The sequence below is a fragment of the Petaurus breviceps genome, unplaced genomic scaffold (genome assembly GCF_028583685.1).
Source record: "Petaurus breviceps papuanus isolate PSGF00001 unplaced genomic scaffold, PetGlider_PUasm1.0 90762, whole genome shotgun sequence".
Taxonomy (NCBI): Eukaryota; Metazoa; Chordata; class Mammalia; order Diprotodontia; family Petauridae; genus Petaurus; species Petaurus breviceps.
Window position 1 is genome coordinate 5364836 of NW_027187339.1, and position 21465 is coordinate 5386300.

The window sequence follows — 21465 nt, forward strand, 5'->3', positions numbered from 1 at the left end:
ATGAATTGATTACACCAGCCAAGTTGGCTTTGAGTTTGAATCTCTGTGTGCCTGGCTACGGATGTAATTTATAGGCTATATAAAGTCCAACAATAAACATACACGAGTCAACAGTTATAAAAACCAACCTTTAGGATTGTTGGGGGTGGGAGCCGAACTTTAATTTTCTCATCTTTGCCAACTAGAATGGAAGCAATGATCTGACAAGCTTTAGCTCTATCAAAGAAAGTATCCTTAAGAGTAAGAAGATAGGCACCTAGAAGTTTTAAATATAAAGAATAGTAGTTAGTGGAAAATGCATACTGGTCACATTTTAAGATAAATCTTGAAAGTCACTAAAAAATATTATAGGCATTTGTATTGATAAACCAATTAATTAAAATAGCCAACATTTATGTAGTACTTTACATTTTACAAAGTGCTTCCTAGTAAGTGAAGAAAAACAAATTCAAAATCTTTAGCAAAGGTTGTTTATGGATAGACTTAAAAACCATAACCACCACAAAGACACTCAGTCAACCAGGAGTCACAAGACGTGGGATCCAGCACCAGCTCATTCATTATCTAGTTTTGTGACACTAGGCAAAACACTTTCCCTCGGCTGACCAGTTTCCTTGTCTGTAAAATGAGGGAGTGGGAATAGATAATCTGTATGATTTATGTTACCTCTAACATCTGAGAGTTCAATGAACCCATGTTCAAAATACACCGTGGTGATTATTTTGAAAATACTTTTTACAAAAACAAATCACTGGAATATCTTACTCTATCCACCGTCCTTCCCAACCTCCCAGTGTGCATGTGACACACCTGTCAAGAAATCCTGAATAGCAGCAATTAGTGGTTCCCCGTTTCTTGGTGTTACCAGATTTGCTTTTGTCTAAAAGAGAAAAAGATCAAATGCACCATAATTCACCTAACGTTAGAATCACTTGCAACACTTTCTCAAAAGTTTCACAAAAGTAATGCTTCCCTTTTTTCATATTGCATAATTACTTTTTGTTACCTCTTCATCAGTAACCATTCCAAAAAATCAATTCTTTTAATGATGAAAAAATGCTGGTTTTTAAAAGTCCAAACAATGTCATTTTTAAATTTTAAAGCATCACTCAGACCTATCTGCTGAATTTCTCTTTGGTTAATAGTCACTCCTCTTCTAACTAATAAAAGATTTAGTTGTTTCAGATGGATACTCTCAGTCCTTACTTTTGAAGCAAAAGAACATACAACAATTGTTTTTTCTCTCTAGTCTCTATTTTTTTGAAACAGGGACTCCTCATCTTGCCTAGACTGGCATGGCAGTACATCAGCTAATCATGGGCATGATCCCACTACTGATCAGTACAGAAGTTCTGACCCACTCTGTTTTTCCTACTACAGCTCTACATAAGAAGCCTAGCGGTCCTCCCTTGCTCTTGGGGGCCCCCCGTATTTGTGATAGACTTAGTTACCAGTTACCTGATTGGTTTGTAGCCCTACTGCAGCCTGGGACTGCCAAGTTTCACTGATTTGCCAGTCCCCCCAAGTAGAAGGGATTACAGGAAGGTACCACCACGCTCAGTCTCTCTAATCTCTATACATGAAAATCTACCTGACTGATCTTGGCCAATTGCTATCATGGGGAAAGAAAGGCTGGTTCCCTAGGAATCATGGGCATTTTAACCAGTTATCTGCAGAAAGCACCTAGGGGCAATGTCGCTTAAGTGTGGTGGGAGGAAGATAATGTCCTTGGGCCTTCAATCCCAACATTAATGGTTCATCAGTCCCTAGGTCACTTATCACAAGGCTTCAGGAAAGAAACACAGTGGCACTTCACCAAAAAGAAAAAAAAATACTCCCTATCTATAGCACTCTTAGCAAAGAATATTCCTGTTACAAAGGCAAGAAGCCTATGAGCTACTGGAATTACTTAGAATATATATTGTATTTCCTATTGGAAAAGTATAGTAAATGGCCAGTTTTCCAAATATGTAACACGTATCTAGCTCACTTGTCTCCAGATCCCTTTGCTCATAACCTTCATTAGGGTTAGGGGTAAGGACATAGCCAAGATTCCCAAAGGGAATACAAAGATATGATGTACTTGTAATCATGGAAAAGCCCCTAAGGCCTTAACTTAGAGTCCATTTACCTTTGTTTGAGACTCAAGTTTAACAAGCTTGATTATCTGGTTTCCCAAATCACAATGAATGAGAAGTAGCCAACTAGAAGCATGCTACGTCTGTGGGTGGGGAAGGGCAGCTGAAGCCTCAGAACATGACAGAGGATAAGGAGGAATTGATATTAAAGGCAAGTATATAGTATAAGAAGCAGCAGATTAGAGAAAACAGGTAACATTATAAAACACAGAGAGAAGAACTAAATACCCTAATACTTGGGAGTCATTTTGTGAAGGGATGAAAAAGCCTATATACATTAATAGCTTCTGAGGGCATCACTGGATAATAAATAATGCTCAGTGAGGGACAAGGTTAAAATATCAAGAAAAGGTTTTATCAGTAGATGTTCTTTTAGAATAAAGAGAAGGCTACAAAATATTTTAGAATTAGGTCTAACCATTCAAATAAAACAACATTGGAGCTTAAAAGATATATTTAAGCTATATGGAAATTTCATTTATGTGGAACCTCACTTCCTAATGATACTAAATAAATGAGGACATAGATTGATGAGAGGCAGCAAACATGGCCTGGCAGACAGACAGTGTCAGGCAGGAGGATGTGGGTTCCAGGTCCATCTGACACTTATCTTCTCTGTAACCCTGGCAAATAACAGGGTTGGAGTCCTAGGCAGCTTTCTTAAGACGGTAAGCAGATGACTATCCAGGAAGAGGGAGTTTTCTCACTGGGAATCCCTTATCTCAAAGAACAATGTGGCTTTTGTAACTGTTGCTGTGGTTTTGCTTTATTTTCTCTAAGGAACCATTCTACAGTGCTAGGGGGAAAGGGGCAGGAATATTATTTCTGATAACCTTCCCAAATCCTACTACCACCCAATGTGGAACACATTTTACAATTAGAATCATCATCAACAAATTTTACATGGGGAGAACAAACGCTGATTAATAGCTACACTCAGAAGAGAAAGCACATGGCTTGTTGGACTAATGTCTGTTTCTAAGGAAACCTTTAAAGGAGTCCATGCACAAAAGCCATGGTCTTCCAGGTGAGACCCACTGCTCCTGGACAAACTCGGACATCCCACTTACCCCCATCAGAACAAGAGCTTCTGCTTTGGCTTCTTCAGTTTGAGGAAGATGAAGGTTCATTTCATCTCCATCAAAGTCAGCATTGTAGGGTGTACAGACACATTCATTAAATCTGAAGGTCCGGTGGGGCTTTACTCTTGCCTACAAAAAGGAAAGCAGGTTTTGTGTGAATGGTATTTTTCTTTCGGACTAAGCCAATTCATTTAAAAATGGTTGCCTTGAAAATGGAAGGCTCTGGCTCTTAGAAATGGATTTCTAGTTATTCTATTTTATTTTTGCTTTCTGGAGGGCAATTGGGGTTAAGTGACTTACCCAAGGTCACATGGCTAGTTTTTGTGTTAAGTGTCTGAGGCCGGATCCGAACCCAGGTCCCCCTGACTCCAGGGCTGATGTTCTATTCACTGCGCTACCTAGACTCCCCCTCTAGTTATTCTATTAAGTCACAGATGTTATTTATGTCCCATTTTCCTTCACAGGTTAAAAGAGTTCAGAGCTGGCGGGGTCCTTGAAGACCACAAAGTCTAACTTCATTAGTTTTCTGATGAGACAAAGGGCCACTCAAAGTGAGTGAAGTGAACTGCTCACATGCAGAATAAGCAGCACAAACTGGGGTCCTCCTATTCCAAATCCAGTGTTCTTTCACTAAACCACAAGTCCCAGCAGCAATTTTCAAGGAAATCTTTTAGATTCCACTACACTGTGAATTTGTTACTATTTGGTATGAGACCAGAAACACTCATTTTAAAAAAATGTGATGAAAACAAAACAGAACTCCCCCCTCACCTCAATCCTACACATATCTTAAAACTTTTTTGTTGTTGTTGTTTAGCACCAAGTGATGTATCTACTTTTGAGGAACTTGATTCAAGAAAAGTTTTAAAAGGCTGCTTACACAACTCTTCACAAATCATGTAAACATGATAATGCGCTCAAATTTAACTTCTTCAAAGACAGAAGAGTTTTTGAATATTTTATGAATTAAAGTTGCAGTCTCTTAGACTTTAAATATTAAAAGAGAAATTACCAGTGTCATTGTGAAGTCAATTACAAAATAAAAAAAGAAGCCAATGTCTTAGTTAAAGGAGTACTGAAAAGATAAATCATTTCAAGAACCACGGCTTCTTAGCTTATTAAAATAAAAACTCTCAAGAAGTAAAGTGAATTTTCTGCTATTTCATTACATAGAGAGTTTCATGCCCTTTGGCTGATGAGATTATTCCAATGATTTTTTTTCAAGCAGTCTCTCTATTTACTGCCTCAAGAAAACACTGTGTTGTGAAGATTCACAGCACTAAAGACAAACTGAAATTTTAGAAAACCAAAAGCGAGGATAAGGGAAAAGTTTGGAAAATGTGTCGAGATTATCTTGTCAGCTGTAGGAGCCAAGTATCTGAGGCTCTGTGCTGCAAGAGGGCTTCCACTGAACAGAAAATAGTGTCATTCTATACTCACTAAGTGAGCCATGATGCTCAGTTTGTGTAGTGAGGGCTGTCGATTGAATAACACCACATCACCATCTATGAGATGTCTCTCTACGATGTCACCATACTTGAGCTCTTGGGCCATCTTCTCTCGATTTCCATACTTCAGAAACCTTAAGAGAAAAGTCATGATTTCTGAGAAAGAAGTTCAAAGAACTTTTCCTCCTAAAATCAAAGCTTAAGAGCTATAAATAGCAGCCTATCTCATCCATGACTTTATTCACATATGGCATCTCCCAAGATGAAAGAACAATTAACCTGGAGTTCATCCTCTTTGGAAAACTTAAGCAACTGAAACATGCCCCTATTGTGTAAGAGTGCAGAAGGCTTAGCTTTTCTATGTTGGTTAACACACTATTACATTTTCTTTTTGGAGGGGAGAAGGCAGGGCAATTGGGGTTAAGTGACTTGCCCAAGGTCACATGGCTAGTAAATGTTAAGTGTCTGAGGCTGCATTTGAACTCAGGTCCTCCTGACTCCAGGAGCAGTACTCTATTCACTGACTCACCTAGCTGCCCCACTACTACATTTTCGCTGTTTGAATTAAAAAAAAACTTTACTATTAAGTAACTGATCTACTAATATGCATTTAAAGGTCAAAGATGGTAAATGATACATCTACATATCAAATACCAACAATATCATGTCCCAATATTTAAAAATTCTTTTTTTTTTTTGCAAGGCAATTGGGGTTAAGCGACTTGCCCAAGGTTACACAGCTAGTTTTTTTGTGTTAAGTGTCTGAGGCCAGATTTGAACTCAGGCCCTCCTGACTTGAGGGCTGGTGCTCTACTCACTGAGTCACCTAGCCGCCCCCTATTTAAAAATTCTTAAGCTCAAATACTGCACAAATTTCATCAGGTCAAATAAGGAAACAGAACATTGCAAATTCTGAAATTAAGTTCTGTTGCTGAACATTGTAACACTTCACCTACAGAACTTTAGCCATCAGAAGGCAGATAAATATAGTCAAAAGACAGTACCTTTTCATTTGCATGTGCCGTTGCTGAATGAAATTGGCTCCTGGGTGAATTTCAGGACCATTTCTAACGAGTTTCCTCATAAAATTGATGTTTGCTTTATTTACCTGTAGGACCAAAATGAAAAAAATAACGAGAAATCCTTTTTTATGAATGGTCTGATTCTCATGTTTCTGGGTTGATTTAGTTACTAACTTTTATGTTCTTTATACTAAACATGAATTGAAAAGAGAATATCCCAGGCAGTCCACAACCCAAACTCCTTGAAAAGTGGGTCAAGATGTCTAATGAAAAATTTACTGTGTATTTGTCATTAAAATGTGTTAATGCATTACTCCAGCATCATAAGGTCTTTTTTTCCCGCTTCACATGCACAGTGGTACTAAAAAAACCACAGCAGTTTTAATGGAGAAACTAAATGCTATAGACTCCTAGTTTGCTCTTTTCAAACATTCTCTGATCTAGCGTTAATTATGAATCACCACAAAGGAAATGGATTATTATTTTCTCAATATTATTGCAGAAATATGTCTAGCTCACTAGTTAAAATGCCCCTTACAACCATACAATATAGAATATGTTTCCCTGGCGCAGTTATGTGGCATAGTGGATAGAATGCCAGGCTTAGAGTCAGGAAGACTCATTTTCCTGAGTTCAAATCTGGCCTCAGACACTTACTAGCTGTGTGACCTTAGGAAGGAACTGAACCCTGTTTGCCTCACTTTTCTTGTCTGTAAAATGAGCTGGAGAAAGAAATGGCAAACCCCTCCAATATCTTTGCCAGAAAAACCCCAAATGGGGTGACAAAGAGTCAGGCATAACTGAAACCACTGAACAACAACAAAATATATTTCCCTTGAGTCAAACACAATGGATGATTTTTTAAAAGGAAAACAAGTGAAGCAAGTAGTTTGACAGTGCTCACCTTCTCAGGAAAAGTTAGTATTTTGGCCACATGAACTGGCACGGCTACTTCGTCTATTCGGAGATTGGGGTCAGGTGAGATGACTGTCCTGCCAGAAAAGTCTACCCTTTTCCCAGAGAGATTTCCTCTGAAGCGACCTTAAGAAATAAAAATAAAGGAATGGTTTAAGTATGTTTTAGTTTTTCCAAGTAACTAGAATGACTACTTGGTGTTGTTTACATGTCCAACCTGGCTCTTACGGAAATGGCAAATGCAATTTAATGAAGGACTAAGAATACCCTCCTGGCTCTCATCCTCGCCCAGAAGACTTTCCTACCACTGCTCCAATAGCTTTCTCTCCCTGAAGACACCCCTGTCCTTGATGGCAGAGCTCTTGGCCTGGACTTTGCTCAAGCAGGGTCACTTTTCTTCCAGTTTTACTCCACTCTTTGGATTCTACCACCAGCTCTCCAGCCACTGGGGCCTTGCCCAGGTACCTACAATGCTAATGTCTCCACTTTCCAGTTCCCTTTGAGGTGATGCCTTCTCCCATTTGAATACAAGTTCCTCGAGGGTAGGGATTGGATTGTCTTTTTTGTTTGGGTTCAAATGCCCTGCCCTCAGCCTAGTGCCTGGCACATAGTAAGCTCTTAATATTGTTAAGGGATGTTAAGGTGTCCCCTGAACTGGTCTTTTTGAACTGCCATACTTTCCAGAAACAATGGACCCAGAGCCTGCAGGAGGCCCTGAATGTGTCAAGGAAAAAGCATCCCCCAACTGACATAACTTGTTGTTTACACCTCAAGCTGGATTCTCTGTGTGTCCTAGGGAGGCCAGCCAGTCTGTGCCAAGCTAGGAAAAATGCTCGTGCAGCTGGAGTCCTTTGCAGGTAAGGGAACCCTCCTATCTTCATAGTCTAGCAGTTCCCAAGGAAAAAGAAACACTGAAGCCTGCCGTCTGCCTTGCTCCTCCCAGGGGAAGGATTACTGCACCTTTCCTTCTCCTGTGCCACGCCCCTTCCTGTTTTGCTCTTCCTCTTTTTGTGGTACTATCACAGATATGCAAACTTCTGTAATGACTGTGAACTCTTGGGGTCTCATGAGCACGTACATTTCTCTGAGAACAAACCTGGCTTTCACACAGTCTTGTGACGTCGTGATTGCCTACTGACAATATGCACATGTTAATGAAATGAGAAAAAGGAGAAAAAAAATCAGACCTACCTTGTTTTCCTTTCAACCGCTGAACAAAACCTCTGGTCCATTTCTTAGGCGCCATATTAAGGGGAATACCTGAGAGTTCACTGTTGATGTAAAGGGCACACTGGAGCTGTAGGAAGTCCCAATCTTCCATGATCATCTGTGTTTTGGCACCCGATATCCGATGCTGAAAATCACAAGAGCATAAACAAAAGTACATCAGTTCTGGTTTTACACAGACACATTCTGGTCCTGCCAGATCATTCTATAGCACTAACCTTTTTGATGACATCATTAAGGAAGATGATTTCTGTCAGTTTCATGGTCAAGTCATCTTCATTTGTGCCAGACTTCAGATCGCTCACAACAGAAGGCCTGATGCACAAAGGAGGTACCAAAAGGCGTGTGAGAATCAAGTCAGAGGGCTTCCCTGCTTCTGGGTTCATTAGGAGAAGAGGGATATCTTCAGCTGGGATTCTTTTAAATAAGTTCAAGACCACCAAGGGATTCAAATTTTCCTGCAAAAGAAAAACGATCACGTGTAGATCAGAAGCACCTATATCAATATGCTACAGCCTTGTCTCAACACTCTCTACTTCTTCATCCATTTCTCCTATCACTTATTTAGAAAAAATAAGCGGGAAACTGGTTGTGAGGTTCCCTACTCAGAAAGTACTAAGTTATAAATTACAATCAATTTTTCAGTAAAGTAGTGAGAACTTACTTTAAGAGTTCAACAGCTACACAAATCATTATGTGGCCAGAGTCTCCAGAGTTCTGGCTTAGCTAAGGCTTTTGAGAAAGTATCTCAGACTGGAAAGTATTCCACTCTTACCTGGTTTTCTGTAAACATATGATTATGAGGGGGAAGGTATTTGCTATAAGTGGACTTTAGGGTCTTTGCCTAACAATATGGAAGTATTTGCATATACTTGTACATTTAAGATTTGAACCTAATATCTAGAAAAATAAAGAATTAGGATTAATAAAAATTAAGGAAGGATTGTAGGTTTCAAGATCTAAGTGTTTATTGAATTAATTTAATCTGTATTAGAGTAATAATGGTATGTTACATTTCTTCAAGTAGTCCAAAGTTTTATATCAGGTTTAATCTTCTCAATCCTTCAGTGTGAAGAAAACAGTTATTTGCACTTTCACAGAGAAGTTAATGAACTTAGGAAGTACTGTTGCTCAATATCACCCACAAGCACATCAATCACAAACATATGGTGAAACAATACTCCTCCCACAGAATCCTTTAAGTAGGGCAAGATGAATCTAGAAGAGCTCAAATCTATCTATTACAAGTGTTTAGGCAGTCCCTGGTATACACCTGGGGCTGTGCCAGTTGCTAAAGGGCATGTGGGAAGAACAGAAGGCACAGTCTCTACCTTCCAGGAGCTTTTAATCTGGTCAAAAAGACATGACTAAAGGATGGGCAGAAATGTGCCTATCAAAGAGAAGGAAAGCAGGCATTTCAGGCTGGAAGGCACAAGTCTTTGTTTAAGCAAGGACAGAAAAGGAGGAATTGGTATGGTAAGTGAGAGAGTGTGTCTGGAAAGGAGGGTCTGTGTTCAGAATAAGAAGATATTAGGATATGAGGGGAGGGCTAGATTATGGAATATCTTGAAAGGGCAGCGGTTTAGACTTGCTACATGAGGCAACAGAGACCAGCTGTCCCTGCTTAAACACAGGAGTCACAAAATCAATGGGCTGTTTTTGGAATTCATTGGACAAAGAAAGAAGGGAACCCTGAGATGATTCTGGAAGGGACAATGGAACATGGGTTTGTATATCTCAGGCCTGCTGCTTACTCATTCTGGGATCTGGCAGGCAGGAGGTAATTTAGGAAAGTCCCTTTGCTCCTCTGGGCCACAAGTTCTTCAGGTAAAAAATGAGAAGAATGGGCTAAATGTCCCTAAATGTTCCTTGCAGTTCTAAAGGCTTGTAATAAAAAGTCTATCTAGCCCAGAGCTCAAATCTTTACATGTACACCCACCCTCTCTCAGGGCTGGTAGGAGTCAATGACAAAGTACTTACCTGCTCTAAAGTAAAGCTCGCTATACATGAGGGAACCTTATTTTTACTGTTTAAATGAGCAAATTATGTGCCCCAAGGTTGGTGAGCTATAGCCATCTTATTCAGCATTCCTACCAAAAAGGAATAGAAAACAATGGAGGTGAAAGCAGAAGCACATGACAGGACAGTTCACAAGAAGGACCAGATTGGGATTGCCATCTGTTTGGGAATTCCATCTGTGGAAAGTTCCTCCACTGATTATGATCAGCAACTTAGTCTTCAAAAATCTTGCTCTGGGCACTGAGGTGAAGGGACTCTGCAAACATCACAGAGACTGAATCTCAGGCAGGACTGAAGGCCTCCTGACCCCATGGTCTAGACTCTACCCTCCACAGCACCCTATTCTCTACTGAATTATACTAAACACACTGGCTCTAGGACAGACTCATTCTGTAGTCCCTACTGGAACTCCACCTGGGCATCAGTGAGTAAGACTCTGGGCCACACAGATGTTCTGCACGATCACAAACAGCAGGCTGGTGCCGCGAGCATTCTCAGGCTCACCTGGGCTCTCCCCAAGAGGGGCTCCACTTCTTTGTTATATTCAACGGCAGTTTCAAATGACTGAAGGAAATTAGAGACAACTGGATCCACTACTTTTTTATTGGTCTTGTACTTCTCGTGGATTATCTTCAACAAGCCACATTTCTTCACAGTACCTACAAGACGAATTTTGTTTTTTAAAACTCTATTAAGTTATGCTTTTTGGGATGACTTAACATGAGTAATAAAAGAGAAAATATAAAAACATCAAAGGGCAAATTATACTAAAGGCTATACTTTAAAATACGGAAATCTTCAATAATAAGTTATAAATCTGAATGGTTAGAGTGGCTATCATACCAATTCAGGGGTTAGCAAGATGGTTCAATGGATAGAGCACCAAGCCTGGAGTCAAACCTGCCCTTAGACACTTACTAGCTGTGTGACCCTGGGCTAGTCACTTACACTTTCCTCATCTGTAAAATGAACTGGAGAAGGAAATGACAAACCATCTCTGCCAAGAAAACCCTCAACAGGGCCACGAAGAGTTGGACATGACTGAACTGACTGAACCACATACTAATTTAGACAATACAATTACACCACAGGTGGCAAAAAGGAAACTTCGGGAAAACTATTTAGCACCTGCATTCATGTATAGGTTTGCTTTCTGTTCTCACATTCTTCATCCAAATTAGTCATCAATATAAACCAGGTAACCAGAAAGCTTGGGAAGCTAAATCCTCCCAACTCTAAAACCAACACCTGTACAGATGAAGCCAGTGTGGCTTATAACAGAAATGATGGAATCTTGGGAGTCCAAAGTGACCAAGGAGGCCGCCCCTAAAGCCTGACAGTCTCTTCTGCCTCTACCCCCCTCAGCTGTCATCTAGCCTTGGCTTGGGAACACCTCCAATGAAGTGCTCAATATCCACTTTCAGAGAGCTCTAACTCAGGAAAAGTTCTACCTTTTACTCAGCAAAAATCTACTTTCTTGTAACTTTTACTTGTGGGTCCCACTAAATGCCCACAGAATGAGTCTAATCCCTCTTATGGATAACACCCTTTTCAAATATTTGAGGACGTGTACCTCCCCTTCCCCCCACTCCAATTTCAATCTCCAGGTTAAATAAACATCATCCCTATTCAGTTCCAATGCTAATCATATGACATCATCCTGGGCATTTTAAAATTCAACCCAGGACTCATGTCCTGACAAGACAAACAACAGTGGGAGTGGTGCCTCCCCTTTTCTGGGACACTATTTTTTGATCCATTTATCAACACACTTGTTACGGTAATTCAACAAATCCACCCAACTGCACTCTTAACAACCCAAATTTTTCAACATCATGAGAAACTTCTGTTAAATACATTATTGAAATGAAGTCCTTTAAAATTATTTTTTATTCTGAACTTGAACCAAAAAGGAGTATTTCCACAGATACAGAACACGAAATGATTGTACATGAAGGCACAAATCTCCATCTCATATCACTCGCTTTATTAAAAAAAGTATGTATGTGTGTGTGTATAAAAGTAGAATAAATTCCACACATCACTTTCAAAACTCCTGCTTGTCTATGCCTCCTTCTGAACTCCCTCTGCTCCTCTCCTAGTACTCCAATGGCCTCTTCTTTTTTTGGCATCATTACTGATAATATTTTCCCTGACCAAACCCCCAATTAAAAAGTCTAACAAATAAGCACTCTCAAGCAAAACTAATCCACCCAATGGTTGTGTACAAAAACGTATGTCTCTTTTTCCACCTTTAGTCTGTTTATCTCTTCTCCACTGGGAACATTACGTGCTCTGCAATGAATTTTCTGGAGACACAATTGGTCAGAGTTTAAGTCTTGTAGAGTTATTTGAAATTCAGTCTTTGATCAACAGAAAAATCACCACCATGCCTGAGAGCACAGAGAGAGAGAGAGAGATCCTGGCCGATTCAGTCACGAAGGGTCTAGAGGAAGCTTCCCCAAAGGTTTATCATGATCTATAGGGCAATGTTCTAACCACACTGGATACTCCTCTGCCCAAACAAGCACCACAGCTCATGACTTTGTTTCCTGTCTGACCCCCAAGCCTGAAATGCCCTCCTTCCCTCTGATAACCATCTATATTATTACCTGTTTAAAAACAAAACAAAAAACCAACCTGGGAATGTGTTCTCCCCAGGTGGAGAAAGATGTTGGTTCTTGAGACTTTATCCAGTACCTCTTTCAAAATGAATGCAACTCACCATGTAACAGAGTACTAGAGCTGCCTATTAGTGATAATCCCCTCCTCAACGGTAAGCATCCAGTCCATTGCATACAGGAAGCAGCAGGGGGTGTAATGGACAGAGGACCAGGCCTGGAGCTAGGCTAGGAAGACCTGGGTTCAAATCCCACCTCAGACTAGACCTTGGGCAAGTCACTTAACTACTTTGTGCCTCAGTTTTCTCATCTGTAAAAGGGATAATCACAGCATCTACCTCCTAAGGCTATTGTGAGGCTCAAATGAGTTAACACATGAAAGGAGCTTGGCAAATCTTCAAGGGCCACATAAATGCTAAGAAGCCACTAGTGACTATCACCATCATCAATGTTTTATTTCTGAAGAAAGCTGTATGTCTGGAGGGGCTGAATGACAGTGAGGACATTCTTCAGGTGATCTGGAGGGTTCAGGGCTTGTAAAGGGATTAAAAATGGGGAAGAATCCTTAGGAGACCTTTGGTAAAAGTGAAAGACATGATGGGAGCTAAGGAGGAGGGACCAGGAGAGCTGGGACCAAAGGAAGGGGAGGACTCCAGAAGAAAGCCATCAGTGGCAGCCCAAGGCAGATGAGACAAAGACACTTCACCCAGGGTGAAGGCATCCGTGGACATCACTGCTGAGTAGTCTCGGGATTCTCTGATGGGAACAAGGGAGCCCAGGAAAGATCCTGAAATGGTGACAAGCATGTGTGCAGGACTTCCTGAAGAGAAGCTAAAGGGATGTGAAGAGCATCTCTCCCCATCTGAGGTCACTAGCACAAGGAGAGGCCATGATGCTTGGGGAGGGGAGAGGAGGGAAGGCAGAGGCAGAAGAGGCCCCTTTAAAGGCAGTGTGGAAATGTCACTCAGAGTTCCCAAGAGAAGAATGGAAGACCATCAGCACACCTGGAGCTCCAAATACACTTGAGGTTATTGCTGAAGAGGAAGACCCTTCAGATACTGAGAGGAAGCAGGGTACCCTGCATGGAAAGGTGAAGCAGTGGAGAGATCACTGAGGTGGGGAGCTGGTCACTCCTGGTCATCTGTCCAGGGAAGGGGAACAGAGCACTGCCCACGGTCTGTTCACTTGGGTAGCTATTGCTTCCCTTCTGATATTGCTGGAAGAAACATAGAGGGCATGGACAAAGATGAGGCTTGGGCAAAAAGAGGCACTGGTGGTGCTTTCATGAAGGCAAGGGAAGAACAGGAGAAAAGCAGACCCAGGAAGCAAACATCGGGTGAGGATGGCCCCTTGAGAGCAGGAGCCTGACTTCTGTGTAACAGATTAAAAGTGGAATAGCAGATTGCCAAGTCAGGAAAGTGATGTACCTAACTAACATAGGCTAGTAAAGATATATTGGCTAGGGCCATGAAGGAAAGGGGAATTAATTGAAACAATGACTATTTTCAGGAAAGTTGAGATACAAAATTTGTCTCTTTTTCTGTATGTTACCAACAAAACCCAGGAGGGAGAGACAGAAGGAGAAATTCCACTTAATATAATCACAGATTGAATAAAATATTTGAGATTCTACCTGCCAGGACACACAGAAACTAAATAAATACAACAGAGCACTCTTTATTTATAGAAAGACCAAATTAATTGAAGAAATATTAATTGCTCACAATTAGGCTGAACTAATATAATAAAAATGATAATACAACCTAAAATAATTTACTTGTTCAGAGCCAAACCAACCAAACCACCAAATGAGTACATTATAGAGTTAGAAAGAAACACATAAAATTCATCTGGAGGAACAAAAGGTCAAGAATTTCAATGGAAATAATGAAAAAAAAAAAAAAGTGGGAAGGATGGGGGCTTAGCAGTTCCAGATCTCAAAACAAACCACAAAGCAGCAATAATTTATTTATTTTTTAGAGCAACTGGGGTTAACCATTAATTAATTAATTAACAATTAAGTAACTTGGTCAAGGTTACACAGTCAGTTATTTCTGGGTGTGGTGCTAAGTGTCTTAGCCCGGATTTGATCGCAGGTCATCCCGACTCTGGGGCTGGTGCTCTTACTCACTTCGCCACCTGGCCACCCCTAAGCAATTGGGGTTAAGTAACTTGCTCAAGGTTACATGGCCAGGTGTTACAAAGCAGTAATAATGAAAAAAAATCTGGTACTGATTTAGAAATATATGGTTGACCAGGGGAGCAGATTAGGTACATAACATATGGAAATGAATTAACACAGTACATTACTATTTGATAAAAAGACAAACTACTAGTTTAAGAAATCACTATTTGACAAAAAATGACTGGGAAAACTTGAGAGCAGTTTGGCAGAAACAAGGTATATACCTTCTACCAAAATAAAATGGATCCAACTGGAAAAATTACTTGGGGTAAGGAGGGAATAGTGTTGATGGTAGTGAATTTTAAACATGTTAGAGGCATAAGGAAGTGAAGGCCTTTTAGGTTTTTGGACAGGGAAAGCTCATGACCAAATAATGGACAGAAAGAATCATAAAACATAAAATGAACAATTTTAATTACATAAAATTTTAAAATCTTTGCAAAAACACAACCAGTGCAGCTAAAATTAGATGGGAAAGTTAACTGGGGAGAAAATTGCAGCAAGTTTCTCCAATAAAGGTCTCATTCTAAGATATATAAGTAACTGACACAAATTTCTAAGAAATCATTCCTCAGTTTATCAATGGTCAGAGGATATGGACAGGCAGTTTTCTAAAGATGTTCAAGCTCTCTATGGCCAAAAAAAAAAAAAAGCTCCAAATCACTAAAACTTGGAGAAATGCAAATTAAAGCAACCAAAAGGTTCACCTGGCACCCATCAGATCAGCAAACATGACAAAGAAGGAAAACAACAGATGCTGGAGGGGCCTGCCAGTGGAGTTGTGACCAAGACCAGCCATTCTTGAGAGGATTTTGGAATGATGCTCCAAATCTATCACACCTTGCTTACCCTTTGACTTGGCAATACTACTACTAGGTCTATCTCCAAAAGAGATCAAAGAAAGAAGAAAAGGACCCCTAAGTACAACAACATTTATAGGTGCGTGTGAAAGAAAAGAACTGGAAACTGAGAAAGTGCCCATCAACTGGGGAATGGCTGAACAAGGTGTGGAATATGAAAATATGGATGACATTTGGTCGTGAAATACTGTCCTATAAGAAATTATGAAGGGGCCAATTTCAGAGAGAACTGTGAAGACTCAGATACACTGATGCAGTGAGGTGAGCCAAACCAAGAGAACAATGTATACAATAAGAAATAACAGTAACACTGCAAAGACAAACAGTTCTGAAAGACTCTAGAACTCCAATCAATGCAACATAACCACAATTTAGAGGATGAAATATGCTACCCACTTCCTTACACAGAGGTGCTAGACTAAGGACACAGATGAAAGTATATTTTTTGAACATGGATGATGTGAAAGTTTGTTTTGCTTCACTATGCATATTTGTTACAAGACTGTACTTTTCTTTTTTCAATTGGGGGTGGAAGTAGGAAGAAAACAGTTTTAGTTAACTGAAGGAAAAAAAGGAAAGGAAAGGAAAGACAGTGCCCACATATATCCACCAATCTAGAAACCATAGAATGTAGCTATCTTTTAAGAAGAAAAGATGGAGAATTAGGCTAGATACACTTAAACTGATTCAGAATAAGTTCAATGGCTAGACTGAAACAGGGGTTTAATGTAAATTTGGAAGGAGGTCTCCAGTACACAGGAATCTGTAAAATAGCCCTATGCTTTTGAATAATTTTTATTAAAGACTGAAATAACATCACAGATGGCAAAACAATCAATTTTGCCAAAGATAGAAAGCTGTTAGAGAAAGCCAAGACACTGGATGAGAGTCAGGATACAAGATCTCCATAGGTTAGAGCCCAGGGCTGAAGGTAGCAACATGAAATGGAACAAGGATAAATGCAAAGCCTCAAACTTAAGTTAAAAAAATCTACTTCAAAAATTAAGGGAGAAAGTTGAAAGAGGCATATTAGAACGCAGTTTGTCCGGGAAGGATCTGGGGGTTTAGTGAACTGCAAGCTCCTTGTCCATCAACAGCGTGCTATGGCAGTCAAAAAACCTCCCGTGATTCTGGGGTACATTAAGAGGAATGCAGCTTCTCAGGATAAGGTGACTTCCCCTCTCTGTGATGACCTGGGCAAAGGATCCTAGCAGTCTGAGGCTCAATTCTGGGTCCTAGCCAAAGAAAGACTGATAAAGGGTAAGCTGTCCTGGAGGTTGACCATAATGGTGACGAATCAGAAGCATTCAAAGTGTGAGGGAATTCCCTTCATCAGAGGCCTTTAAGTAAGGGCAGACTGCTGCAGAGAGGATTCTTCTGTAGATACAACCTGGATCTGATGGTAGATGAGGCCTCCAAACTCTGAGATCCTGAGACACTGTCTGTGATATTCTCTTTCGCCATTTTATCATCTGATACTGAAACTCCCCTTAATCTGTCTGTAATTTAGCTGCTAAGGCCATGTTCCCCTCCCCACAGACCTTAGGAATGTCTGACAGAGGGGATACTTGATGGAAGCATCCCCTTCCCTCCCCACCTTCCGACTCAAGTCAGCAACCTGTGCTTTCAGCACCCCACCATTCTCTGGGGAGTGACCATCAGACTTGGGGGAAGTCAAAAGTGGGTCTTCCTCAGGAAGCTCTCAATCAGGATTTGGTTTCCTGAAAGTAAGGTTTGGGGGCAGCTAGGTGGCATAGTGACTGGAGCACTGACCCTGGAATAAGGAGGATCTGAGCTCAAATCCAGACTCAGACACTTAACATTGCTAGTTATGTGACCTTGGGCAAATCACTTAACCCCAATTGCCCTGCCTTCCCCCTTCCAAAAAAGCAAAATAAATAAATAAATAAATAAATAAAATTAAGGCTTAGTTTTTATCTAAAACAAGTAAACCTTAAAGATAAAATGTTATAATTCTAAGCAAGAGGGGGCACAAATGGTAACCAACACAGAGCACTTACCATTAAAAGCTCCACAATGATGACAAGTGTTTTTTTTCTTGCATTTGTCAGAGATTTTCTTTTTGAGCCCTCTTTTCTGTAGGTAAGTGAGACCAGGCCTTTTTAGGTAATCTAAAAATTGTTTCCTTTCCTCCTGGGACAGCATAATGTGGCAGCAAGTTTTACAGATCATCTTTAAGAAATTAAGACAAATGCAAATTTATTTAAAGAAAAAAGGAATGTAATTTACCCAAAGATAAAATTATCTCTATATAATTTCTATCTGATATTATTATAAAACATAAAAAATATAATACACAGTTCAAAACTTATATAATCAAACTCTAGAGGAGATACTTTTTTCACTCAATGACACTTCTAGAATTTACATCCCAGAAACCTTTGCCACAGAAAATAACAAGCAATAATTCATCGATTCACCTGTAGAACACCTATGACAGCTTTGAAATATCCCACATGAAAACATGGTAATTCCAAATCAATGTATCCATAATGGCCCAAACATTCTGCTAAATTCTTCCCACAAGTTTCACAAGGACGATCCTTCTCACTTGTACCCTTTGAATAAAAACAGATACATATGAATGAACCAATGGGGATGAGCAAAAAATAAACATGGTACAGATCTCACGTAGGCAAACATAATCAAATATACCCATTTTCTTTTCCCATCCTGGCTGGACATTCCCACACTCTATCCTTCCTTGCCCAAGGGAACCCAGAATCTCTGCTCTGCCCCTTAGACCCACTACTCCCTCCTCAGTAAGGCAGGCTGGTCCCTTCAGACTCCATAGTCCACAGGGCAGATACCCTGGGGCCCTGCCATGTGCCTTCTATAATACCATTAGAACCTCCTTTACATTTGCCTTCCAAACTTTTCTATGTGAACTTTCCTTATTAGAATGTGAGCCCTTTAAGAACAGACTGACTTCTTTTTCTGTATGTAGAGAAAGTGCTTGGCATATAGAATTTAATAAATATTTTTTCATTCATTCAATTTATGTGTTCAGTGCTATGCTAGGTGTTATGAGAGATACAATACTCACCCCAGAATATCAAAATGTTATTCATATTTATTTAGTACTTGAAACTGTGCAGAGTCTAAAGGAAACATGATTTATTATCGTTCAGAGCCCAACATCTTTAATAGAAAAGTCATGGAGTTTATGGTAGTCACATGGTGATATCTCTGCACCCCAACCTAAGTGAGCATAAGCTCACTTACAATTTCTACATTTTTGCTCTGTGATGACCCCATGGGTGTCCTAGAGGGTCCCTCTGCCTATTAAGTAAAATTGGTGCAGTAGGATTTGGAGATGAAACAAGTGAGGGAGAACTGCTGCTTGAGAAAGTTAGATTTTTATGTCTGAGAGAGGAAAAGGAAGGAAGCATCCTCAGGAAAATCAGCAATAGTGTTCACTGGATCTCAAAGAGAAATTCACTTAGAAGTTAGAGACCATCAGTCAGCAAGAACAGCTACAAAATGGGTTCAAATTTACAATATGATGAGGGAAAGTTTACAAAGTGATAGGAACAGGTGGTAGGGACATAATACAGCACAATTTCAAGATGGGAATTCACCAAAGGTTCAAGGAAAGCAGTTAACTGAGACAAACTAATAAGGTCTTATTAATGAATCAGGGGGGACCAGCATACCAACTGTGAACCAAGGTGATAGGAAATATTCTGAATTGGGAAATTCCTAGAGGATGGTCTGACTAGTAGAGTTCTCAACCACACACTGAAGGACAGAAATTCATACCACAACTGTCATTCTCAGAAGGGACACTGCACACTTTGACCATTTTTCACAAGCAAACTGGGCCTCAGAGAACAAGTAAGGGGGTATATACGTATAAGTGTGTATCTTACCATCCTATGATCAAGAACACCATAAAGCAGGGGAGAGTGGTGATTGTCCTGACTATACAAGTTCTTACTAACAACCTGGATGTGAGCCTGCTGGCGCATTTCTTCAGGTGACTTCATCCCAAAACAGATGTGGCTTCTAAAACATAAAGGAGGTGAGAAATTATATTAAAATCAGTTGCCAAAGAAAACCCAACCATTCTTTTTTGGGATTGAATATTCAAATTCCTTTTGGTTCAGAAGACTTAAACTCTATTTTCCATGTGATAGACCTTAGTAAACACATTCCTATGTAATTCTCTCACAAGAAACAAATGTTACTCAAAAATACTCCTTGATTAAGGCAACTGACTTGCATGGCTAATGCAAGCCCCAAGGAATCGTTGGAAACAGGCATCTGTCTATAAACAGTAAGCCACGGCATTGTATGAAAACTTTAGTTCAGTACTGAAATCCACAGCAGGTAAAGGTGAGAGCAGTCATCTTATTAAACACGCTTTGTATAACACCTTAAGTCGTGCTGATCATCTTAATGGCGATCACGGAGGCCCACAACACTGAGTCCAGAGGGTCTGCGTGTGCCCCGGGGGGCTGCCAGGCTCTGCAGCCATGCAGGGCTGCACTTCCTCCTAAACCTCGAGGTCCTCGAAGCCTAAGCCGGCCCAGAACCAGAGGACCATATATACCGCTCTGGAAGCAGCTCAGGAAAGCATCGGGCCCTCCCTCGTTTTACAGTTGAGGACAAGTGACTTGTCCAAGGTCATACGGCTGTTAAGTGGCAAAGGCAGGCTAGACCCCCGGGCTCCGGCTCCATTTCCTGGGCTCGTCCTGAGTGCAAGCTTCCTCCCCCTCCCCCCCTTACTCCTCCACCCCCAGTTCCCAGCACAGGGCCTGGAATACAGCAGGCGCTCAATAAATGCTCGCTGACTCGAACGTGCTCCTACTCTTTATTTTATGCACCCAAGGCCAGGGTCCTGAAAAGGGGTCCCACGGAATCCCAGGTGTGGACAGTCTGCAGCCTGCGCTATAGACTTAGGAATAAACACCACCAGCATTTCCCAGGGCGTGGGAGTTTTACTATTGGGCCTGTTTTACAGTCAAGAAAACCGGGGGGGGGGGGGGTGTCCTGTCCAGAATCCCTGCCGCAGGATTCGAACTCAGGTTTTACAGCTCCGGAGCAGGGGGAGAGGCGGATGACAACACCCCCACGAGGAAGGGTACTTCCTCTGGGTCACAGTTTCCCTCATCTGTAAAATGGGCATAATGCCACCCGACGGGGCGTCTAGCTCGCTGCGGAGAGGTGAGGAAAGCGCTTCGCAGCCCCAAAAGCGCCACGGGAAAGGGGGTACTCGCTAAAGACGAGACTTCGGGAGCTGCCGCCTGCATCCCATGACCTCTGACCCCCACATCCCCCACCCCCGGCTCCTCACATTTTCTTGGCCACATCCGTCTCGCGGAACTGCTCCTTCACCATGGTGGCGGCTGCTGGGCGGCTGCTCCGGAGACTCCAGGGGCCGGGGCCGCGGTGGGGGAGGCGGGGAGAGGGCGGGTCGGCCGCACGCGGAGACCCGGCTCAGCCTTGCTCGCGCCGTCGCCGCGGACCTAACTCGGCTTCCGTAGCGACGGCCGGACGGCCACTTCCTCTTCCGGCAGCCGAGCAAGAGGAGAGGCGCGGGCGCCGGGGGCGTCGCTTGCTCTTCTGTACACCTCCCCCTGGTGGTGCCTTGGGGAAGTGCAGCCTCTGCGCTCCCTAGTCCTCCGGGAAACTCCTCCCGCGGCCTCCTCCTGCTGCACCAGGCTTAAGAGTGCAGTCGTGCTAAGAGGGACCATTGCCACAAAGGGAAGCCATCCAACCCAACTCAACCCAATCCGGGAGACGTTTACTAAACGCCTACTGTGTGCCAGGCACGGTGCTGAGGCCGAGGATACAGTAAATAAAAATGAAAGTTCCTGCCCGCAGGGAGCTTACAGTCTAATGGGTGTGGGGGGGGGGGGCGGCGAGGGCGGGGAACAGCGCGCAAAAGAAGGCGGGAGAGGCTGGGCCGACACCCGAGGAAT

The 21465-nt window shown here is 41.6% G+C and overlaps 1 protein-coding gene across 1 annotated transcript in view; it reads right to left on the reverse strand.

Moving 5' to 3' along the window:
• Window positions 1-21017, reverse strand: part of POLR3A (RNA polymerase III subunit A) — a 51727-nt gene extending 30710 nt beyond the window's left edge. The window contains exons 1-13 of the mRNA XM_069068330.1: window positions 20838-21017; window positions 19411-19546; window positions 17959-18096; window positions 17539-17710; window positions 10356-10510; window positions 8051-8290; window positions 7797-7959; window positions 6595-6731; window positions 5673-5776; window positions 4661-4802; window positions 3209-3349; window positions 811-880; window positions 129-256 (exon numbers count right to left, since the gene is read on the reverse strand). Coding sequence (XP_068924431.1) covers window positions 129-256; window positions 811-880; window positions 3209-3349; window positions 4661-4802; window positions 5673-5776; window positions 6595-6731; window positions 7797-7959; window positions 8051-8290; window positions 10356-10510; window positions 17539-17710; window positions 17959-18096; window positions 19411-19546; window positions 20838-20881 — 1770 coding nt within the window. The 5' untranslated portion in view covers window positions 20882-21017. The remainder of the gene's footprint in view (window positions 1-128; window positions 257-810; window positions 881-3208; window positions 3350-4660; window positions 4803-5672; window positions 5777-6594; window positions 6732-7796; window positions 7960-8050; window positions 8291-10355; window positions 10511-17538; window positions 17711-17958; window positions 18097-19410; window positions 19547-20837) is intronic.
• Window positions 21018-21465: the final 448 nt, after the last annotated feature.